Source organism: Castor canadensis, chromosome X (assembly GCF_047511655.1).
Source record: "Castor canadensis chromosome X, mCasCan1.hap1v2, whole genome shotgun sequence".
NCBI lineage: Eukaryota > Metazoa > Chordata > Mammalia > Rodentia > Castoridae > Castor > Castor canadensis.
In genome coordinates, this window is record NC_133405.1 from 119721978 (window position 1) to 119740885 (window position 18908).

Consider the following 18908-nt stretch of genomic DNA (forward strand, 5'->3'; position numbering starts at 1 on the left):
AAGCTGAGAAGGAATATAAGAAAACAATTCCATTCACAATAGCCTCAAAAAAAATCAAAGACCTAGGAGTAAATTTAACAAAAGATGCAAATGAACTCTATAAGGAGAACTACAAACTCCTGAACAAAGAGATCATGGAAGATTACAGAAGATGGAAAGATCTCCCATGTTCATGGATTGGTAGAATCAACATAGTAAAAATGGCTATACTACCAAAAGCAATCTACATGTTTTATGCAATTCCCATCAAAATCCCAATGACTTTCATCACAGAGATTGAAAAATCTAGTCTAAAATTCATTTGGAAACACAGGAGACCGCGAATAGCCAAGGCAATTCTCAGCAAAAAAAGCAATACTGGAGGTATCACAATACTTGACTTCAAACTATATTACAAAGCATTAGCAATAGAAACAGCATGGTACTGGCATAAAAACAGACCTGAAGACCAGTGGAACAGAATAGAGGACCCAGATATGAATCCACACAACTATACCCACCTCATTTTTGACAAAGGTGCCAAAAACATACAATGGAGAAAAGACAGCCTCTTCAACAAATGTTGCTGCGAAGAGTGGTTATCCATCCACAAGAAACTGAAGCGAGATACATGTCTATCACCCTGTATTAATATCAACTCAAAATGGATCAAGGACCTAAATATCAGACCTGAAACTCTGAAGTTACTAAAGGAAGGAGCAGGAAACACTCTGGAACTAATAGACATAGGCAAGGACTTCCTCAATAGAACTCCAGCATCCCAGCAATTAAGAGAAAGTATGGACAAATGGGACTTCATAAAATTAAAAAGCTTCTGCACAACAAAAGTTTCTAAACTGAAGAGACCACCCACAGAGTGGGAGAAAATATTTGCCACTTATACATCAGACAAGGGACTGATAACCAGAATATACAGGGAATTTAAGAAACTAAACTCTCCTAAAATTAATAAACCAATTAAAAAACGGGCAACTGAACTTAATAGAACTTTCTCAAAAGAAGAAATTCAAATGGCAAAAAAACACATGAAAAAATGCTGACCATCTCTAGCCATAAAGGAAATGCAAATCAAAACCACACTAAGATTCCACCTCACCCCTGTTAGAATAGCCATCATCAAAAACACCAGCAACAACATGTGTTGGCGAGAATGTGGGGAAAAAGTAACCCTTATACCCTGCTGGTGGGAATGCAAGCTGGTACAACCACTCTGGAAAAAATTTGGAGACTCCTTAAAAACCTAAACATCGACCTGCTATATGATCCAGCAATCCCACTCCTGGGGATATACCCAAAGAAATACAACACAGATTACTCCAGAGGCACCTGCACACCCATGTTTATTGTGGCACTATTCACAATAGCCAAGTTATGGAAACAACCAAGGTGCCCCACTACTGATGAATGGATCAAGAAAATTTGGTACTTGTACACAATGAAATTTTACTCATCCATGAAGAAGAATGAAATCTTATCATTTGCAGGTAAATGTATGAAACCGGAGAGCATCATTCTGAGCGAGGTCAGCCAAGCTCAGAAGACCAAAAATCGTATGTTCTCCCTCATATGCGGACTTTAAATCTAGGGCAAATGCAGCAATGTGGTTGGACTTGGATCACATGATAAGGGGAGAGCACATTTCAGTGATATAGAAATAGGTAGAAAACACAAAACATGAAAGCATCTGATGTCCCCACTCCAGAGGAACTAATACAGAAACCTTAAAGCGAAAGAGGTTATCATGAGAAGGGGATCAGTAACCAGGGTAAAGTTCAGTTAGAGATGAATCAACATGGTTCATAACACATGTACACGAAAGCAATGCTAGGAATATTTCTGTATAGCTATCCTCAATTCAACTAGCAAAACACTTTTTCTTCCTTATTAGGCTTGTCTCTTTTCTTCAAGAAAACTAGTGATAAAGGCAGAACCTGATCTGCCTGGAACTGAGAGGAAGGGGGTAGAGGGTGGGGGAGGGGGGCAAGGCGGAGAAATGACCCAAATAATGTATGCACATGTGAATAAAAAACATTAAAAAAATATATACACTAAAAAAAATAATAATGATGATTTAAAAAAAAAGCTTGGTTTTAATTTTCCTGGCTCCTCTGTGTGACACTGGGAAAGTGAAACAGCCTTTCTGTGCATCAGCTTGGTGTTTATAAAACAAGGTTGGTATCAGTGCTGGAGAGTCATACTAATATTTCCTTTCTTATTTCCCAGGGAAAACAGCCTGGCTTTCATTCCTGATTATAGCTCATCAAACCTCTACATAGCTACTGCTGAGCTAGGCAAAATAAATAAATAAATAAAATAAAATAAAACAAAGATGTTGATTTTAATTCTATTATTCATAGCAACAGATGATAAATAACTTATACCTCCATTTGGAGGAAAATAGTTAATTATTGTATAAACATGCTTTAGGATTCCAGAGGGTTTCAAAAATAAGGTCAATCTCCCTGTGCTATCATGGAAATATTCTCCATTTACTTTGTTAAGTGACATGATCAAGAGTCAGAACAGTATGTTCATGGTTGCCCAGGTATGCTAAAAATGCAATATATTTTGTAGCACACACACACACACACACACACACGTATGAAAAAAGCCTCAAGTAAGCCTTAAAATTACACAATCATATTTTAAATTTTTTTATTACAATATTATGGTGGGGGTACATTGTGACATTTACAGAAGTAGTTTTAATACATCTTAGTTACACATCAGATTTTCAGATTTTCATAGTTTTTTCTGAAAGGGGGGCTCAATTTTGAGGCAAGATGGGGACTGTGATTTATATGTATTGCTAGAATTTTTTTCAATAAGTATATATACATATGCTTATGCAATATATGTATATATGTATATATCTCCCATTGTAATTAAAATATTTAAATACATGTAACTACAAAAATAGTAGCTGGACATTAGTTGGATAAAGTAAATTCTAGTGGATACAACAGATAAAACCTGCATCTTGAGTAGCTTCAAACATACACATAAAAGCTGATGTGGATAGCTATTAATCTCCAATGATGGATGATACAGGATACAGGCTATTTTTAGCATGTGGTTCTATATCTCACCATGGGTTCTCAATGACAAGGACTGTCACATGGCTGTTCTTAACTGTAGGTAGACTAGGCAATATAGTTTCCACACGAGCCCAGGAGGGAGAGCAAGATACTATGTGAATGAGAACTTAAAGATTCTCCCATAAACTGTTACATAGTAGGTGAAACACCCTCTTTATTTCTTGGTAGGTTTTCAAAGGAGGCAATTTACCTTGCAATTCTCCAACTTCAAATACATTATCACATTTTTTTTTTTGGTGGGACTGGGGTTTGAACTCAAGGATTTGTTCTTTCAAAGCAGACACTCTACCGCTTGAGCCACACCTCCAGTCCATTTTGCTTTGGTTATTTTGGAGATGGGGGTCTCACAAACTATTTGCATAGGCTGGCCTCAGATTGCAATCCTCCAAATCTTAACCTCCTAAGTGGTTAGGATTGCAAGTGTGAGCCATCTGTGCCTAACTGCATTTAATTAAAAAAAAAACTGAAATCTTAGGGAGGGTTCACCTTTTTTGCTGTGGGAACCATTCTGCATTGATCTTACTGCATTGAGCCTTAGTAGGATGAGAATGTGTTCCTTTCTACTTGTGAATGGTCACAATATTATGAATTCTGCCAACCTCAACATGACTGAAATGCTTGATAAAAGAAAAACTATTGGAATTTGTAATAAGCTTCTCCATTCCTGGTGGAGTTTCTGAGAGGTCCAAATTTGCCTTGAAATTCTCCAACAGTTTTGAGAATCCACTCTTTCATGGGTAGCTTATAATATAGGAGTTCATCAAATTTTCAAAAGGAACGTATAAATTCTCAGCAGGGAAAAGCTCAATTTCTTAACTAAGTATCATTTTTTCTATATTCACCTTTGAAATAAATTCTGCAGTCTTCATAGGATGAATTGTGCTCCTTTATGTATGCTTAGTGAAAATCTTACGTGGTGAATCTTGCAAACCTCAGCATGAATGAACATGCAGGAATCCTTTTATAAGTGCCATTAGACACAAGGAAAAACCAGAATCTTATTCTGGAGCATGTAAGAAGCAGCAGAAGGATGGTGAATTATTTTTATCTTTGGTGTTCAAAGATATCATAGCTAGAAAAAAATATTTTTTCCTTGTTAGAAGGACTTTGGCTTGGTTTGAGGAATTCAGCCTCAGTAGATGTTTGCTGTACAGATTTACATGACATTTCTTCATCCTCAACTTGGCATTTTTATCTAGGTAAATTCACCTATCCATGTATTTGTTTGGATATATTACTCACATGACGTCTTTAAAATTCTATTGACGGTATTTAAATTGCATATAAAATTATGTCTTGAACTTCAATTATATCCTAAGAACCAATATATTCTGTGAAAAATCAGAAATCTGACTCTAATTACCAACTCACTTAGAATACATTTTGTACCTGTTCGTAGAGATGTGGGATGGGAGGAAGGCTCTGGTAATTGGGTACCTAAATTTCACTGCCAAGGGTTCCACTGAGAATAGTGGGACTTCTAAGGGACAGATGCAGAGAGTAGAAATGCTCTTAAGTCCTCAAGTGGGCAGTTGATTCTGGGCCACCTGTATTATAGGAAGCAAGGGTATAACCTTCAGAGAATGCAGTAAAGAAGTGATCAGCTGATAGGCTTCAGTTTGGAAATGGTGGCACACTGGAAAATACTCAGGGGAAAGGATCTGAAGTATGAGAAAAAATTGGTACAGGACTCATGTGCCAGTGCTTGGGCAAAGTCTGCTCTCAAGGAAGCTAGGAACAGGAGGATCCTTGAAAATGGAACCCATAGGCATTCCTTACTTTAGGCTTTTTCTCATATTTACCTTATTTTTTTGGCTGGATAGTCATTTCTTTTCAGTTGTCAGTAATATATTTTGGAGTATTTAGAAAAATAGTTAATTAAGAGACAAAAGATATGCCTCAGGTTAGAAGGAGTATAAAAGTGTGGGCTCTAGAAAAATTATAGCCAAATTAGGCCAGAGCTCTTTTACCAGCTCTGTCACTTATGAGCCATATGAATTTAAGAAAATTATAAATTTTGCAAATTATGTTTAATAAACCCTGTCTTATTAGAAATATTGGAATATATGTAATAAATATGAAGCACTTGCCAGGGAGGTTGGAAAATACTGTACTTTTAATGAATAGCAGTTATCAAGATTATTTTTACCCCATATGTACCACCCTCCCCTCTGGGGACATTTATCTTTTATTAATTCACAACATGTAGCTTTCTAAGATAATTAACACCAAATTATTCTAGAATGTTACTTAGCAAGTTCAAATAAAACTTTTCCCCATTTGAGAGTAAGTTACTTAATTTGCATTGTGGGGGAGTCTTCCCACTTGGATGCAAATTAAGGTTCTAGAATTTGTCTTAAGGACCAGGAACTTCCCTCTCAGCCACCCTTCTTTTCATTCATTTCATCCTCCTCCTCAAATATGGTGCTCTCCCTTACAGTTTACCAAATTACACTCAAAATAATTTAAACGTCCTTTAAAGAATTGAGTCTAGCTCTCTCAATTTAGTGTGAAGAGAGGTAATACAGTAGCTTTTGGGCATCCTACTTCAAGGGATTTTCACCCTTATTTCTCAGAAATTCCTAAGAGATATTATGCATAAAACAACTAGATTGTAATGTGCACTATCCTCAATGTGAAGAGCCCAGGACACCATCCATTTTTGCCCAGAAGATTGAACCAGGAGATTTTCCTCTGGTTCATTGACGTTGCCAAGGTAACTCTTAAAAGTAGGTTTATATTTCTGGGTTTTTTCCTTCCAGACCAAGACACACCAAGAGTGTCTGACCTTTGCTCACCTGTCTCACACTTAATTAGTTCTCTACCCAGCTTAAATGAAAGTACAGACATCCCTCAGCATCCTTGAGGGACTGGTTCCAGCTCCTCCTCCCAGGATACCAAAACCCATTCATATCCTTTAATGTCTCTTATATAAAATAGCATGGTATCTGCATATAACTTGTGCACATCCTCCTTTATACTTTAAATCATCTCCAAACTACTTATACCTAAAAGAGTTTAAATGCTATGAATACAGTTATACTATATTATTTAGGGAATAAGATAAAAAAACTATACATGTTCAGTACAGATACAGGTTTTTTCTGAATGTTTTGATCCATAGTTGGTTAAATATATGCATATTGTTTTTAGCCAGACACCCTCCCCTGCACTTTTCCAAAACCTCTTTCTACCTTCTTACTCCTTGTTACTTGTCCCTTAGTTCTTAGAAGGTATTTCTCCATCTTTCTTACATGTTTATTGTTATTTGACTATAAAATTCTAAGCAGGGGTTGAGTGTCTTGTGTGCTACTTTCTAACAAAATGGTTTTCAAACACTAGATGATAATGAACTTGAGAGAATGAATAAACCAGTGAGCATGAGTTCTAATATAAACATTTTATTGTTGCATACATTCTTCAGTAAGCTAGGCAAATATCAGCATGCATCTGTTATTTTTATAGAACTGAAATGAATAAACCAAGAAGTGAACATCTTTTATTTTTTCCTCAATTTCTTGATCTCCAAAACTTTGCTGCCGTTTTTTTTCACATCTCAAAAGAACTGCCTATTTTATTGTCTGTTGCATGTTCCTGTTCACTAAATATAAATAGTTGACCAATTAGTTTTACAAAATAGTGAAACTTCTAGTCTTAAACCTATTAAACAGCAATAAGTACATTGTGATGTTTATTAGTAATTTTAGATTCTTAAGTTATTGGAACCTTGGATTAAAAGAAACATTTGAAATATAATGTGAAAAAAAATAAAACTTCTAAGTTATGCATATAGAAAAGGTACACAAAGATGATAAACAATGTGTTCCCTCCAGCCTGACCCTGCCATCCCCTACTTAGAATTTTCTTCTATTTTTTTTTTGTCCACGAAGAAAACAATCTTTTTCAAACTTCAATCTCTGAAATATAACCTAGAAGAAAAAGAAAGGTAAAACCCAAGTTAGCAATATTCACCAGGAACACAATGATGATATACATTTACTCCCTCCAGCCCCACAGTGGCCCTCCATTATTCAGAGGTTGACAGACCTTTTCAATCAAAAAGTGGAGAATCAGCCTCAGATTTCACTTAGCCTGAGAGAAGCTGCTAGATGTGGCTCTGGGCTGTGAACTGGCCAACGCAGCAGTGCGAGCCCTGGCTGCAACTCTGGCTTGGGCTCTCTCTTCTTCATCTTTCAAAGCTTCTTCATACCAGTATGGGAAGGCATTGGGGGTACTATCATGGATCTTGGCCAGAAATTCCAAGATTTTCATTTTGCTGATTTCAGCTTGGGCTCTTGAACCCCACAGGAATTCATAGTGGGGAGGATCACTGTCAGGTACCTGCCGGTATTCCAGGTATTTCAGCTGCACCAAATCTTCTGTGATGACTTTCTTGGGATCCCCGTAAATGAAGTGCTGCTTGTTAGCATACACACCCATTATATTCAGCACCTCCCAGACTTCCTCTTCTGGGGCACAATTCTCATTCATGAAGATCATACCCAGCACAATCATCAGGAGGCCCGTCTTGGGTATGCTGTCTTCTTCACTCATTGTTCCATCAATCGCATGGTCTAGTTTGTTGACAAAGGCATAGCAGTGCCTGATGGGATCCACTTCCTTCAAATCAACACCAAAGGCCAGCTCCATGTGCTCTGAGGCTTTCTTGAAGATCTCATTGAAATTATGCTTATACTTTTTGATAACTGACTTTATCATGTCTGCCTTCAAAATTGGCTCTTTCTTTTGATACTTATCAATCAGGTACTGCACCAATAAAACCACTTTCCTGTTTATGGGATCTTTGCGCCAGCCCTCAGTTCCCTGTGAGGAATCTGAGCTTTTTTCATCTTGGCTTTGGGTACCTTCATCTGAATCGGTGTGTAAAATGGCTACAGTAGTATTGATGGTGGCTGGGACTCCCTGAGGCACATTAGTAGTGCCAGCAGCAGAAACATTCTGAGGTTGACACCCAAAGAGAGAGGAGGAAGAAGAGCAGGACTCTTCTCTCTCTGTTGTGGTGGCCTGAGCACCATCCAGATCCTTGTTCCCACTACGGACCTGGTGGCGTTTCTCACGAGCACGCTGCTTACTCTTCTGACCTCGAGGCATGACGACTATGGAACAGCAGACAGTTGGCTTGATAAAGCTGTCACCCTAGAAGACAGATGGGAGATTAGATAGTATGCATATCTTCAGCAGGGAGTTTCTACCTTGACGCCAAGAATGGCTGCCTCTACTGGTTTCCTTGACAACGCTGCCTTACAAACCAACAAAGGGCAGAGTACGATTCTATTCTGTTGGGTCTTGTTATCTCAGTTCTAACTCATTAACTTTACTACTGATCAGTCCTTTGGCTCCTCCCTCTGCTGACTCAAGGCTGCCCCCTTCAGACCACCACCTCTTACCCAGATTGCCAAGAGTAAAGGTGGAGTTATTAAGCCTAACAGTTGTGTCTTGGACCACGTATGGTTGATGGTAAGGGTGGGTGGGGCAGAGTGGGATGAGTCTCTGCAGGGCTGCCTCTGTTCTGGTGGGTAAATGTCACGGCAGATACCTTGAAACCTGCAGGTTCCTAAGACTCCTCCTCTAGCACACTTCCCAATTCAAGGCTTCAATCCCTCCAACCGGTTGGTGAAACGGAAGTAAGGTTCTCCCGCTTCCGTCTGGGGGAACTTGGTCCTCTGACTCCTCCCACCCCCCCAGGGTTTGGCTGCCCATGCTCTTTTGTTCCGGTGGAGAAGGGTTCCTGGAGCACTCTCAGAAATTCTTTTCATTGAGTTTGCGTGGGTGCTGGGACTTCACTGTCTTCTGAGGTGAATCAAGGCACTCAGCTCCTAGAGCACATTTCTCTCAGAGTCCTGAGTAGGAAGTAAGGTGGAGTGCGCGTCCAGAAGCCATGCCTGGAACCTAAGACTGACATCAGGGTTAGAGCTTTATGGGGTCTCTTCTAAGGTGGAAAGTGCCGGCAGCCTTTATTCATGTCTTACTTGTCTCATGGTAGGTGCTGAACTACTTCTATTCTGATGACTAGAGGCCAACCATACCAGGTAAGGTACTAAATCTATAAATAATTTAAGTGCAATTGACATCTGTACAATCTGTTCATCAGGAATAAACAGCATATTGCTTTATTTGAGATATCCTTTACCTAAGTCTGTCAGTAAATTATCATATTTTCTTTGATAAAGGTTCTGTATATTTTGTTAATTCTTTTAGGTATATTTTGGATTTGCTGCTTTTTAAATTAATTTAAAAAATACATAAAAAATTAAAGCTGTAGGGGGTATCCTGTAAATGTTTTACTTCATGTGTACATTAAGTAATGTTTAAATCAGGATAAGAATATCTATCTCCTTGAACATTATTTCTTGTTATTATAACTTTTTGAAATATGTAGTATTTAATTGTTTTTGGTAATCACTCTACTGCTCAATAGCCTACCAAAAATTCGCATTCCTATCTAACTGTAACGTAATATCCATTCATCAACTGTTTCTCATCCAACCCTCCTTCCTACACTTCCCCATCATCTGGTAACCACCATTCTACTCTCAACTTCTATGACATCAGCTTTTTTTTTTAATTCACATATGAGTGAGATTATGCAGTACTTATTTTCTTTTGCCTGATTTATTTTACTTAACATAATGGTCTCCAGTTCTGTATATGTTGTTGCAGATTATAGGATTTTTTTTTTGTGTGTGGCTAAATAAAATTTTGTTGGGTATATGTACCAACTTTTCTGCATTCACTTAATCAGTTGAAGGATATACATTGTTTCCATTTTGTGGCTATTGTGAATGGTACTGCAAGGAGCAGATGTTTCTTTGGCATCCTGATTTCATTTTCTTTGTATATATACCCATGAGTGGCATTGCTGGATCATACAGGAGTTCTAGTTTCAATTTTTAATGTTTTGAGCGACCTGTGAACTGTTGTCCATATGATTACACTAATTTATATTCTTTTTTTTTTTTTTCATTTTTCTTTTATTATTCATATGTGCATACAAGGCTTGGTTTATTTCTCCCCCCTGCCCCCACCCCCTCCCTTACCACCCACTCCACCCCCTCCCGCTCCCCCCCTCAATACCCAGTAGAAACTATTTTGCCCTTATCTCTAATTTTGTTGTAGAGAGAGTATAAGCAATATATTCTTAAAAACAGTGTGTGAGGATTCTGTTTTCACCAGTCTTACTAGTGTGAGGTGATTCCTCATTGTGGTTTTGATTTGTATTTCCCTAATTATTAGTGCTGTCAAACAGCTTTTCATATACCTGTTGAACATTTGTACGTCTTCTTTTGAGAAATGTATATTTAGATTTGTTGCCCATTTTAGAATTGGATTATTTGGGGACATTATTGAGTTTTTGGAGCATCTTATATATTCTTATCAGATGTATAATTTTCACTCATTCTGTAGGTTGCCTGTCCACTCTGTTGATTGTTTCCTTTGCTGAATGGAAACATTTTGGTTTGATATAATCACATTTGTCTTTTTATTTCATTTTCTGTGTTTTTGGAGTATTGTCCCCCCCCAAATCCTTCTAATCTCCTGAAGCATTTCACTTCTGTGTTCTTTAAGTAGTTTCATAATTTGAGGTTTTACATTTAAATCATTAATCCATTTTGAGCTGATTTATATGTATAACTAGTGGGAGATAGAGGTCTAGTTATTCTTGTGCATAAGGATATCTAGTTTTCTTAGCACCATTTATTGAAAACACTGTCTTTTCCCTAATGTGTGTTCTTACAGCCTTTATCCAAAATGAGTTGGCTGTGGATGTGTGAGTTTGCTTCTAGGTTTTCTATTCTGTCACATAGTTCTGTGTGTCTTCTTTTATGCCAGTACCAAGCTGTTTTGGTTACCATATCTTTACAGTATATTTCAAAATCAGGTAGTGTAATATCTCCTGCTTTGTTCTTTTTGCTCAAGATGATTTGGGCAATTTGGACTCCTTGGTGTTCAATATAAACTGTACAATTTCTTCTAGTTTTTTAAAAAAAGAATATCATTAATTGCTGCTACCTAGAGTGGAATAGTGTTTTCCATGATGTATTCTAGTTACTTATTTATTTTGTGTGGTTAGATTACTGATTTTGCCATAGCAATCTTCTATGACAGATTTTCAAGTTCATTGTAAAATTGAATGGTTTTTGAGTCAATTCCTTTGGAATTTCTAATTAGAGGATCATACATCATTATTTTAATTTTTCATAAATTTTATTTTGTTATTCTTGTGTACAGCTGTATACTGGCTATTCAATCCATGTTTGGCCAGTAACAAATTGTGCTATTCCTGTGCGTTTTGGTCTTGACTTTATTAGGAATCTTTCTAACATTTCACACCTACATATGTTTGCTGTTGATTTTATGATATGAAAATTTCATTCTAATATAAGTTTGCTAGAATTTATTACCATGAACTGTTGTTGAATTTTTTTTTTGGTGGTGCTGAAGTTTGAACTCAGGGCCTTGAGCTTGCTAAGTAGGCACTCTACCACTTGAGCCACTTGGCCAGCCCTGTTGTTGATTTTTTTTTTGGCAGTACTGGAGCTTGAACTCAGGGCCTCAAGCTTGCTAGGCATGCATTCTATACTTGGGCCACTCCACCAGCCCCTGATGTTGACTTTATAAGCAGTTTTTTTTTCTTTATAGCTTTATTTTTTATTTTTTTGTCTTTATTTTTTTTTCATTTATTCATATGTGCATACAATGTTTGGGTCATTTCTCCCCCCTACCCTCTGCCCCCTCCCTTTTCCTCCCACCCACTCCTTCTTCTCCCAACCCCCTCACTTCCAGGCAGAAACTGTTCTGCCCTTATCTCTAATTTTGTTGAAGATAGAATATAAACAATAATAAGAAAGGCAAAGCATTTTAGCTAGTTGAGATAAGGATAGCTATACAGGGAGATTCCTAGCATTACTTCCATGTACAAATGTGTTACATTCTAAGTTGGTTCTTCTCGAACTGGCCTTTTCTTTAGTTCCTGATCCCCTTCTATTGGCCTCTGTCGCTTTAAAGTTTCTGCATTAGTTCCTTTCCATTGAGGGCATCAAATGCTATCTTGTTTTTTGGATTTCTTACCTATCCTCATACCTTCCTTGTGTGCTCTCGCCTTATCATGTGACCAAAATCCAATCACATTGCTGTATTTGCCCTTGATCTAAAGTCCACATATGAGGGAGAACATACGATTGTTGGTTTTCTGAGCCTGGCTACCTTGCTCAAGATGATGTTCTCCAGTTCCATCCTTTTACTTGCGAATGATGAGATTTTGTTCTTTTTCATGGCTGAGTAAAATTCCACTGTGTATAAATACCACATTTTCTTAATCCATTCATCAGTAGTGGGGCATCTTGACTGTTTCCATAACTTGGCTATTGTGAATAGTGCTGCAATAAACATGGGTGTGCAAGTGCCACTGGAGTAACCTGTGTCACATTCCTCTGGGTATATCCCCAGGAATGGGATTGCTGGATCATATGGCAGATCTATGTCTAGATTTTTAAGAAGCCTCCAAATTTTTTTCCAGAGTGTTTGTACTAGTTTGCATTCCCACCAGCAGTGTATGAGGATTCCTTTTTCCCCACATCCTCACCAACACCTGTTGGTGGTGGTGTTTCTAATGATGGCTATTCTAACAGGGGTGAGGTGGAATCTTTCTTTATAACTTTAAATGAACAAATGTTTTTATCTTTTCTGTTAATGCAGTGAATTCCAGTTCATATTTTTCTAATGTGATTTAACCTTTGCATTCCTTGGGTAGAACCTATTTCCTTACTTCTTCATTTAATTCACTGCTCTTTTAGATAGGATATACTTTATGTTGGATATTTTTCTCTGTATGAGTAAGTCTAGCTTAACTCTTCTTTTTAGGGGCGTCTGCATATAGTTTTTGTTGTTGCTTGGTTTTGCTTGCTTTGGGGCAAAGTTTCACTATACGACACAGGCTACACTCAAACTGGTGATAGTCTTGCCTTGGCCTCTCAAGTGCTGGGTTTACAGATGTGTCTCACCTCATCCAGCCCCTATGTCATTTTTGTATCAAGAGGAGATAGCCCATTAATATACTGATGAGTTTTTCCTTCACCATTTGGTGTAATAGGCTTCCAGACATTGCTGTTCTTGGAAGATTTTTGCAAGTGCCCAAGCATGAACTACAGTTTTGGATTGTATTGTTTGATTAAAGTTTTTCTATTTCTCTATGAACTTATTTAGTAATTTATATTTTGTTACAAATTGTTCCACTTTACTTGACTTTTCAAATTTAAAGGCATGATATTTATAATAAAATTGTTTTACAATAGAAATTCTCAATTATGTACAATATCTTGAGAATAGAATAATATCCCAAATGTACATGACACTCAGCATTATAATCTTCAATAGTTACTGAAAAGAATTTATTCAGGTTAAAATTTACTTATTTTTAATCTATTTGTTGGTAAGGCCACTCTACAGGTGCTGTTGTTCACTTCCCTGAGGAGATGTATACATCTATTGTCTCCTTTGTGGTGATGTTATAGTCAATCAGGATCCATCAGCCACATCTATCAGTTCACTGAGGGCTGCACAATTCTAATTCCCTAATTTTATTCCTTTTGAGATTATTAACTGAAACATATCTATAGGGAACTCTTCATTGCTCTCATTTGGTTTTCTTAAGTTAAATCTTATAATTGCCCCATTTTATTGCCTAGAGAGAGAAAGAAAACTAAATCTCCTTGTCTAGTATCAGAAAACTCTTTAGTGTAGAATTTTATTATATTTGGTAATTTTAAGTAACAAATCTTACTGAGAACTAAACCAGTTGATAACTGGTTGAATAGTTTATTTGTTATTAAAGATTATTAGTGAGTGGTATTAGAATAATCTATGCTCAGGCTCTGGTCTTTGTCATGTGATGTATTACTTATGTCTACAGATATTTATAATTTTGGTAAACAGAAAATTGTGCTATCATTTCTTTAAAGCTATCTTTCTTTGAAGGGATATACTTTCCTATGTTTTTTCATATACCTAACCAGTTAGTATGTCAGTTATTGTTTTCTTTATAAATTGTAATATTGATATGGTACGTGATGAGTATTGTTATTATCCAAGCTTATATGCATGAAAACCTAAAAAATAAATTGTGGCATCCTTCTCATTGGATTCACAAACTTACTCAATATAAGGCTGTGCTCATAGACTTTATGTCAAGAATATTCATTAATGTGGCTAATGGGAGCCATCTCATTTATTTGAATAAATATGCTAATATGTTGTCTCACTTTATTAAAAGAAGCTTTACAACTTTTTGCTTCAATTGTTAGTAAATTAAATATTTATATTTTTCAATGAATATTTACTTCTTGAGCATGTGACTTTTGGGACATGTTTCAAGGTTAATAAGCCTAGAAATAAAGACTGCTGTACAGCAGATATTTAACTACGTGTAAGGACTCTTAGGTTATGAACCTAGGTTTATCATCATTTGGGTGTTAGAACTAATTTTAGAGCTTTTATCTACTATAGCATTCCCCTTTCCCTGTCCCTCTACCTATCTTGCTCTTCCCTGAGTGATATAGTAACTTAACTTTTTGAAGCAGAAGAAGACATCATGAATGATCTGGCAACAGCCTTGCTCTTTCAGTGGTTGAAGGACTTGCTAACCTTCACCATGATTTTGATTCATTACAACTTGGATGAATTGTTCACTGATAAACCTGATGTTTCTAATCCTTTTTCAATCATTTCAATGGTCAGACTGCCAACAAACAGCTGAATGGCTGTTTATCCTCATGCCTCATTCCCTTGATTATTAAGAGTTTTTAAAAGGCCTTCCCTTACCTTAAATTTTGAGTTCAAAACAAGTACTTCACTTGCCTCATCCTAGCCCCAGCCCTTGAGAGTCTTAAATGTTTAATACTAGTGCTGACCTCACACTTTTAAGACCATAATTACTTAATTATACCTTGCCTTGATTTAAATTTTATGCATACTTTCACTGTCTGCCTCTGTGATCTTGAGCAATAATATTACTCTATATGAGTCTGTATTAACAAAAGGAAATTAAGAATAAAGAACAAAGATACTCTTTGCTGAGTTAATGGGTGGGTTAAATGAAAGTATATATAAAAAACACTTCGTAAACTTTAAAATTGCCAGTTTTTTATAAATATTAGAATGAAACTTTGAGGCAGTACTGAAAAGTTCTTTACTTGTCCTCTAAATTGCTAAGTCCATTAGTTTTTTGTTACTACAAAACAAATTATCACACACTGCATTTAAAATAACACTTCTTTGCTATCTCACAGTTCTGTAGATTTGCAGGTTGGGTGCAGTTCATCTGTGTTCCCTGCTCAAGTCCTCAATCTCAAGGTGTCTTTTTGGCTAGGCAGCATTCCTATTAGGAAGTTCTGGGCAAGGATTTACTTCACAGATTCAAGTTGTTGGGAAAATCAAGTTCTTTGTGTTTGTAAGACTGAGATCTCCAGTTTTTTGCTGGATGCCAGACATGTACTATTAGCTCCTAGTATTTTCTGCATTCCTTGTCATGTTGCCATCTCCAATTCAAATGTAGCAATAGAAGATTTTCCTCATGTAGAATTCCTAACAATTTAAGTCCCTTTCATTATTATAAGCTTATCCCATTTAAGTGCTTACTTTCCTAAGTTAGTTCCACCGAGTATAATTTCCCTTGCTAAAGTCAACTATGCCATGTAACATAATCAAATCATGAGAATAATATTACAACATATTCAGGAGTTCCTCCTACACTCAGTAGGAGAGGGTTTTATAGATATATAGTAATCAGATAGAATCTTAAAATTCTGCCTATCATGCAAACAATAAATTCTTGCAGAATTTCCAATTGCAACAGTAGCTGGAATTCCCAAGTTTTTATAAACTATAAATTTAGAAGTAAAGCTTTTAAAGTCTCTAATGCTATATTTTTTATCCTCTTTGCAATGATCATACCAGATGGGTGCTAGCATCCATCAAGCAATATTTTAATGAAATAGTTGACTCAGTAGGCAAAATTCAATCTTCTACTTTCCTAGCTGAGAGACTACATTCAAAGATTGAACTTCACAATGTCTGATGTTTCATCATTAATGTCTTTCATGTTGTTTTATGAACTCAGGGACTAATTTCTTTCTGTTTATCATTTATTTAAAAAATACATATACCAATTACAATGGTAAGAGGGGGTATTCAGTATGAATGAGCCTGCCTATATGTCTTCAGGGTACTAAATGGAAATCCACAAGGTTTATAATTCATTCATTCAGTTTTCCAATATAGTAACTTAAATGTAAAAATAATAAATTACTCTTATATCCCAGTATTTTCAAAGGCATGGCAATGGTAATAGAACACAATGAAGGGTGATTCACAGACTACTAAACTGAAAGTAGACTATCTAGGTTTTCACTAATGTCTCAGTTTCAGCATTCTTTGGCCAAACTTTTACCTGTTTAGGTCTCAGTTTCTGTTGGATTAGCTTGTTGTATGAATTTTTTTTGTGACTGGTTGTGTTAATCAGTTTGTCACTGAGATAAACAACTTAAAAGAGGACAGATTTATTTTGGCTCACCATTTCAGAAGTTTTAATCTATGGTTGACTGACTTCATTATTTCTGGGCTGCCTGTGGTAAAGCAGAAACATCATGGAAGAAGAGCATGGCAGAGGAAAGTTGCTCACCTCATCATGTCCAGGAAACACAGAGTGGAAGGTACTGGGGACAAGATATACCCTTCCAGGGCAAGCCTTCAGCGATGTATTTCCTCTAACTAGTCCCTATCTCCTAAAAGACCATTTAGCTATGAACACATTAATAGGTTTAATTCCATCAATGAATGAGGTTAGTGCTGTCTTGATCCAGTCACCTCTCAAGACCTTACCACTTAATACTGTTGCAGCAGGGACAAAGTCTTCAACACATGAGCTTTTTTAGAGGAACACTTCATATTCAAACCATACACTGGTGTTTAATAAAAACAAGAAAGAAATTTATATTCTCTAGAAAAAAAATGCAAGTAATATAAATTTTAGCTGAAATGGTGTTAATTTGCCAAACAAATATAATAACAACCTAAAAATAGTATTAGTAAATATTAGTATGATTAATTGTGACTAGCTTGTGGCTAAAATTTTCCTGGGCTGAAAAAGGAAAAATTATAGGAATTTAAGGGGGAAGAAATTATGATAAATAATCAGAAGCATATTTAATAAACTTGTGCATGCAATGATAAGAAGTATTTACAAACTTAATAGAAATTAAGAAAAATGTAAATGACTTCTACTAAGCAATGATAATTTTTTGTGGTATTGGGGTTTGAACTCAGGGCCTCACACTTGCTAGGCAGGTGCTGTATGACTTGAGCCATTCTGCCAGCCCAGCAATGATAAGTTTTAATTAATTTAGAAAATATTGTTTGGAAACTGAATGGATACTATGGCATTTGGAGCATTTCAAATCTAATCAGCTAAGATATTTTTATTTGCTCTTCATTTGTTTATTTTAATTTTCGTTTCTATTGTTTTTGGTAGTACCAGGATTTGAACTCAAGGCCTCATGCTTGCTAGGCAGGCGCTCTACCATCTGAGCCACTATGCCAGTCCTTGATTTCATTTCTAGTGGAATACCCTCTCAGTTCATATTTGTATATTCATGGGGTAGGTAAGAAAAAATGGGGAGACAAATTAGCAATTGCCACAAGAAGAAATTAGTCCTAAGAAGGAAAATTTTAGTTAGCCTAAGTTCCAAGACTGTTTTATGGATTGAAAACATAACTGAATTACAGAATAGGGCCCAGAGCTATTCTATAAAGCATGTGCCTGTTACTGAGCTATTGGAATATGAGGGGAAAGAGTAAGGAGGTAGGAAAATATTTTAAAATAATAATAACAAATTTATTGAACATTCATAATATATAAGAAAGTGTTTTATGTGCATTGTCCTACTTAGCCTGTGCTGTAGGTATTAACTAGTTTATAGAGACAAACTGAGGCTTATGAAGATTAGGAAGCTTTCACTCATCCATATAGTTTACATTTACTAGAACTTGACCAAAGTCATGAAAATAGCAAAGGCTGAACAAGATTTAGGGAGGAGGGTTGTCAAAAAGTGGGGAAGATTCTTTAATGAAATATAAGCAACTTTATTTTAATTTCAAGTATTATACTCAACACTGTTGAACAATACCTTTTTTAGAGAGTTGTTTATGTTTTAGTGATATTATTCATTACTTTACTAATAAAAATGATAGATTAATCTTAAGTATAAACCTAGCATTAAAGTTACTATGAGGAAAATAATGTGATATTTATTGTAAGAACATTGTTCATGATAAATCATCAGAAGCATTCAGTTGAAAAAGACCTATAAGAATTTTGGTTTTAGCTTAGCACTTTTAAGAGCAACTCTATTGTTATCTGGTGGAAAACTGGCTTTTTTACTCAAGTCATATGGGAATCTCAAAGCCACATTTATGCATTCTTATAGCAAGTGAACACAGTCTTCTATGTACTTTGAATAACAATTCAACTTCATATTTCATTCTAATTATAATATTTTTCTAAATACAAAATAAACAAATAATACATAGCTCAGTTCATAATTGTTTTTGGTAATATCATTTGGCCACACACTAGGCAAGGAGCTGAAGATAACATGGTAGGCAAAATGTGGGCAGACACTGCCTTCGTGGAGTTTATTAGCTTATCCTCTAGTGAGAAATATAGATATAAATCTAATAGACAGATATACACATATGTTAAGGTTATGAAAGAAAAGAACAGGGACATAAAGTCAT

The 18908-nt window shown here is 36.1% G+C and overlaps 1 protein-coding gene and 1 long non-coding RNA gene across 4 annotated transcripts in view; one reads left to right on the forward strand and one right to left on the reverse strand.

Moving 5' to 3' along the window:
• Nucleotides 1-18908, forward strand: part of LOC141419584 (uncharacterized) — a 192072-nt gene that overhangs the window by 88036 nt on the left and 85128 nt on the right. For all 3 annotated transcript variants that reach the window (XR_012444228.1, XR_012444227.1, XR_012444229.1), the window contains exon 2: nt 9103-9148. This is a non-coding gene — a long non-coding RNA (uncharacterized lncRNA). The remainder of the gene's footprint in view (nt 1-9102; nt 9149-18908) is intronic.
• LOC141419840 (melanoma-associated antigen B18-like) lies at nt 7182-8288 on the reverse strand. Its single transcript, XM_074063603.1, has one exon. The coding sequence runs from the start codon at nt 8208-8210 to the stop codon at nt 7182-7184; it is 1029 nt and encodes a 342-aa protein (XP_073919704.1). The 5' UTR covers nt 8211-8288.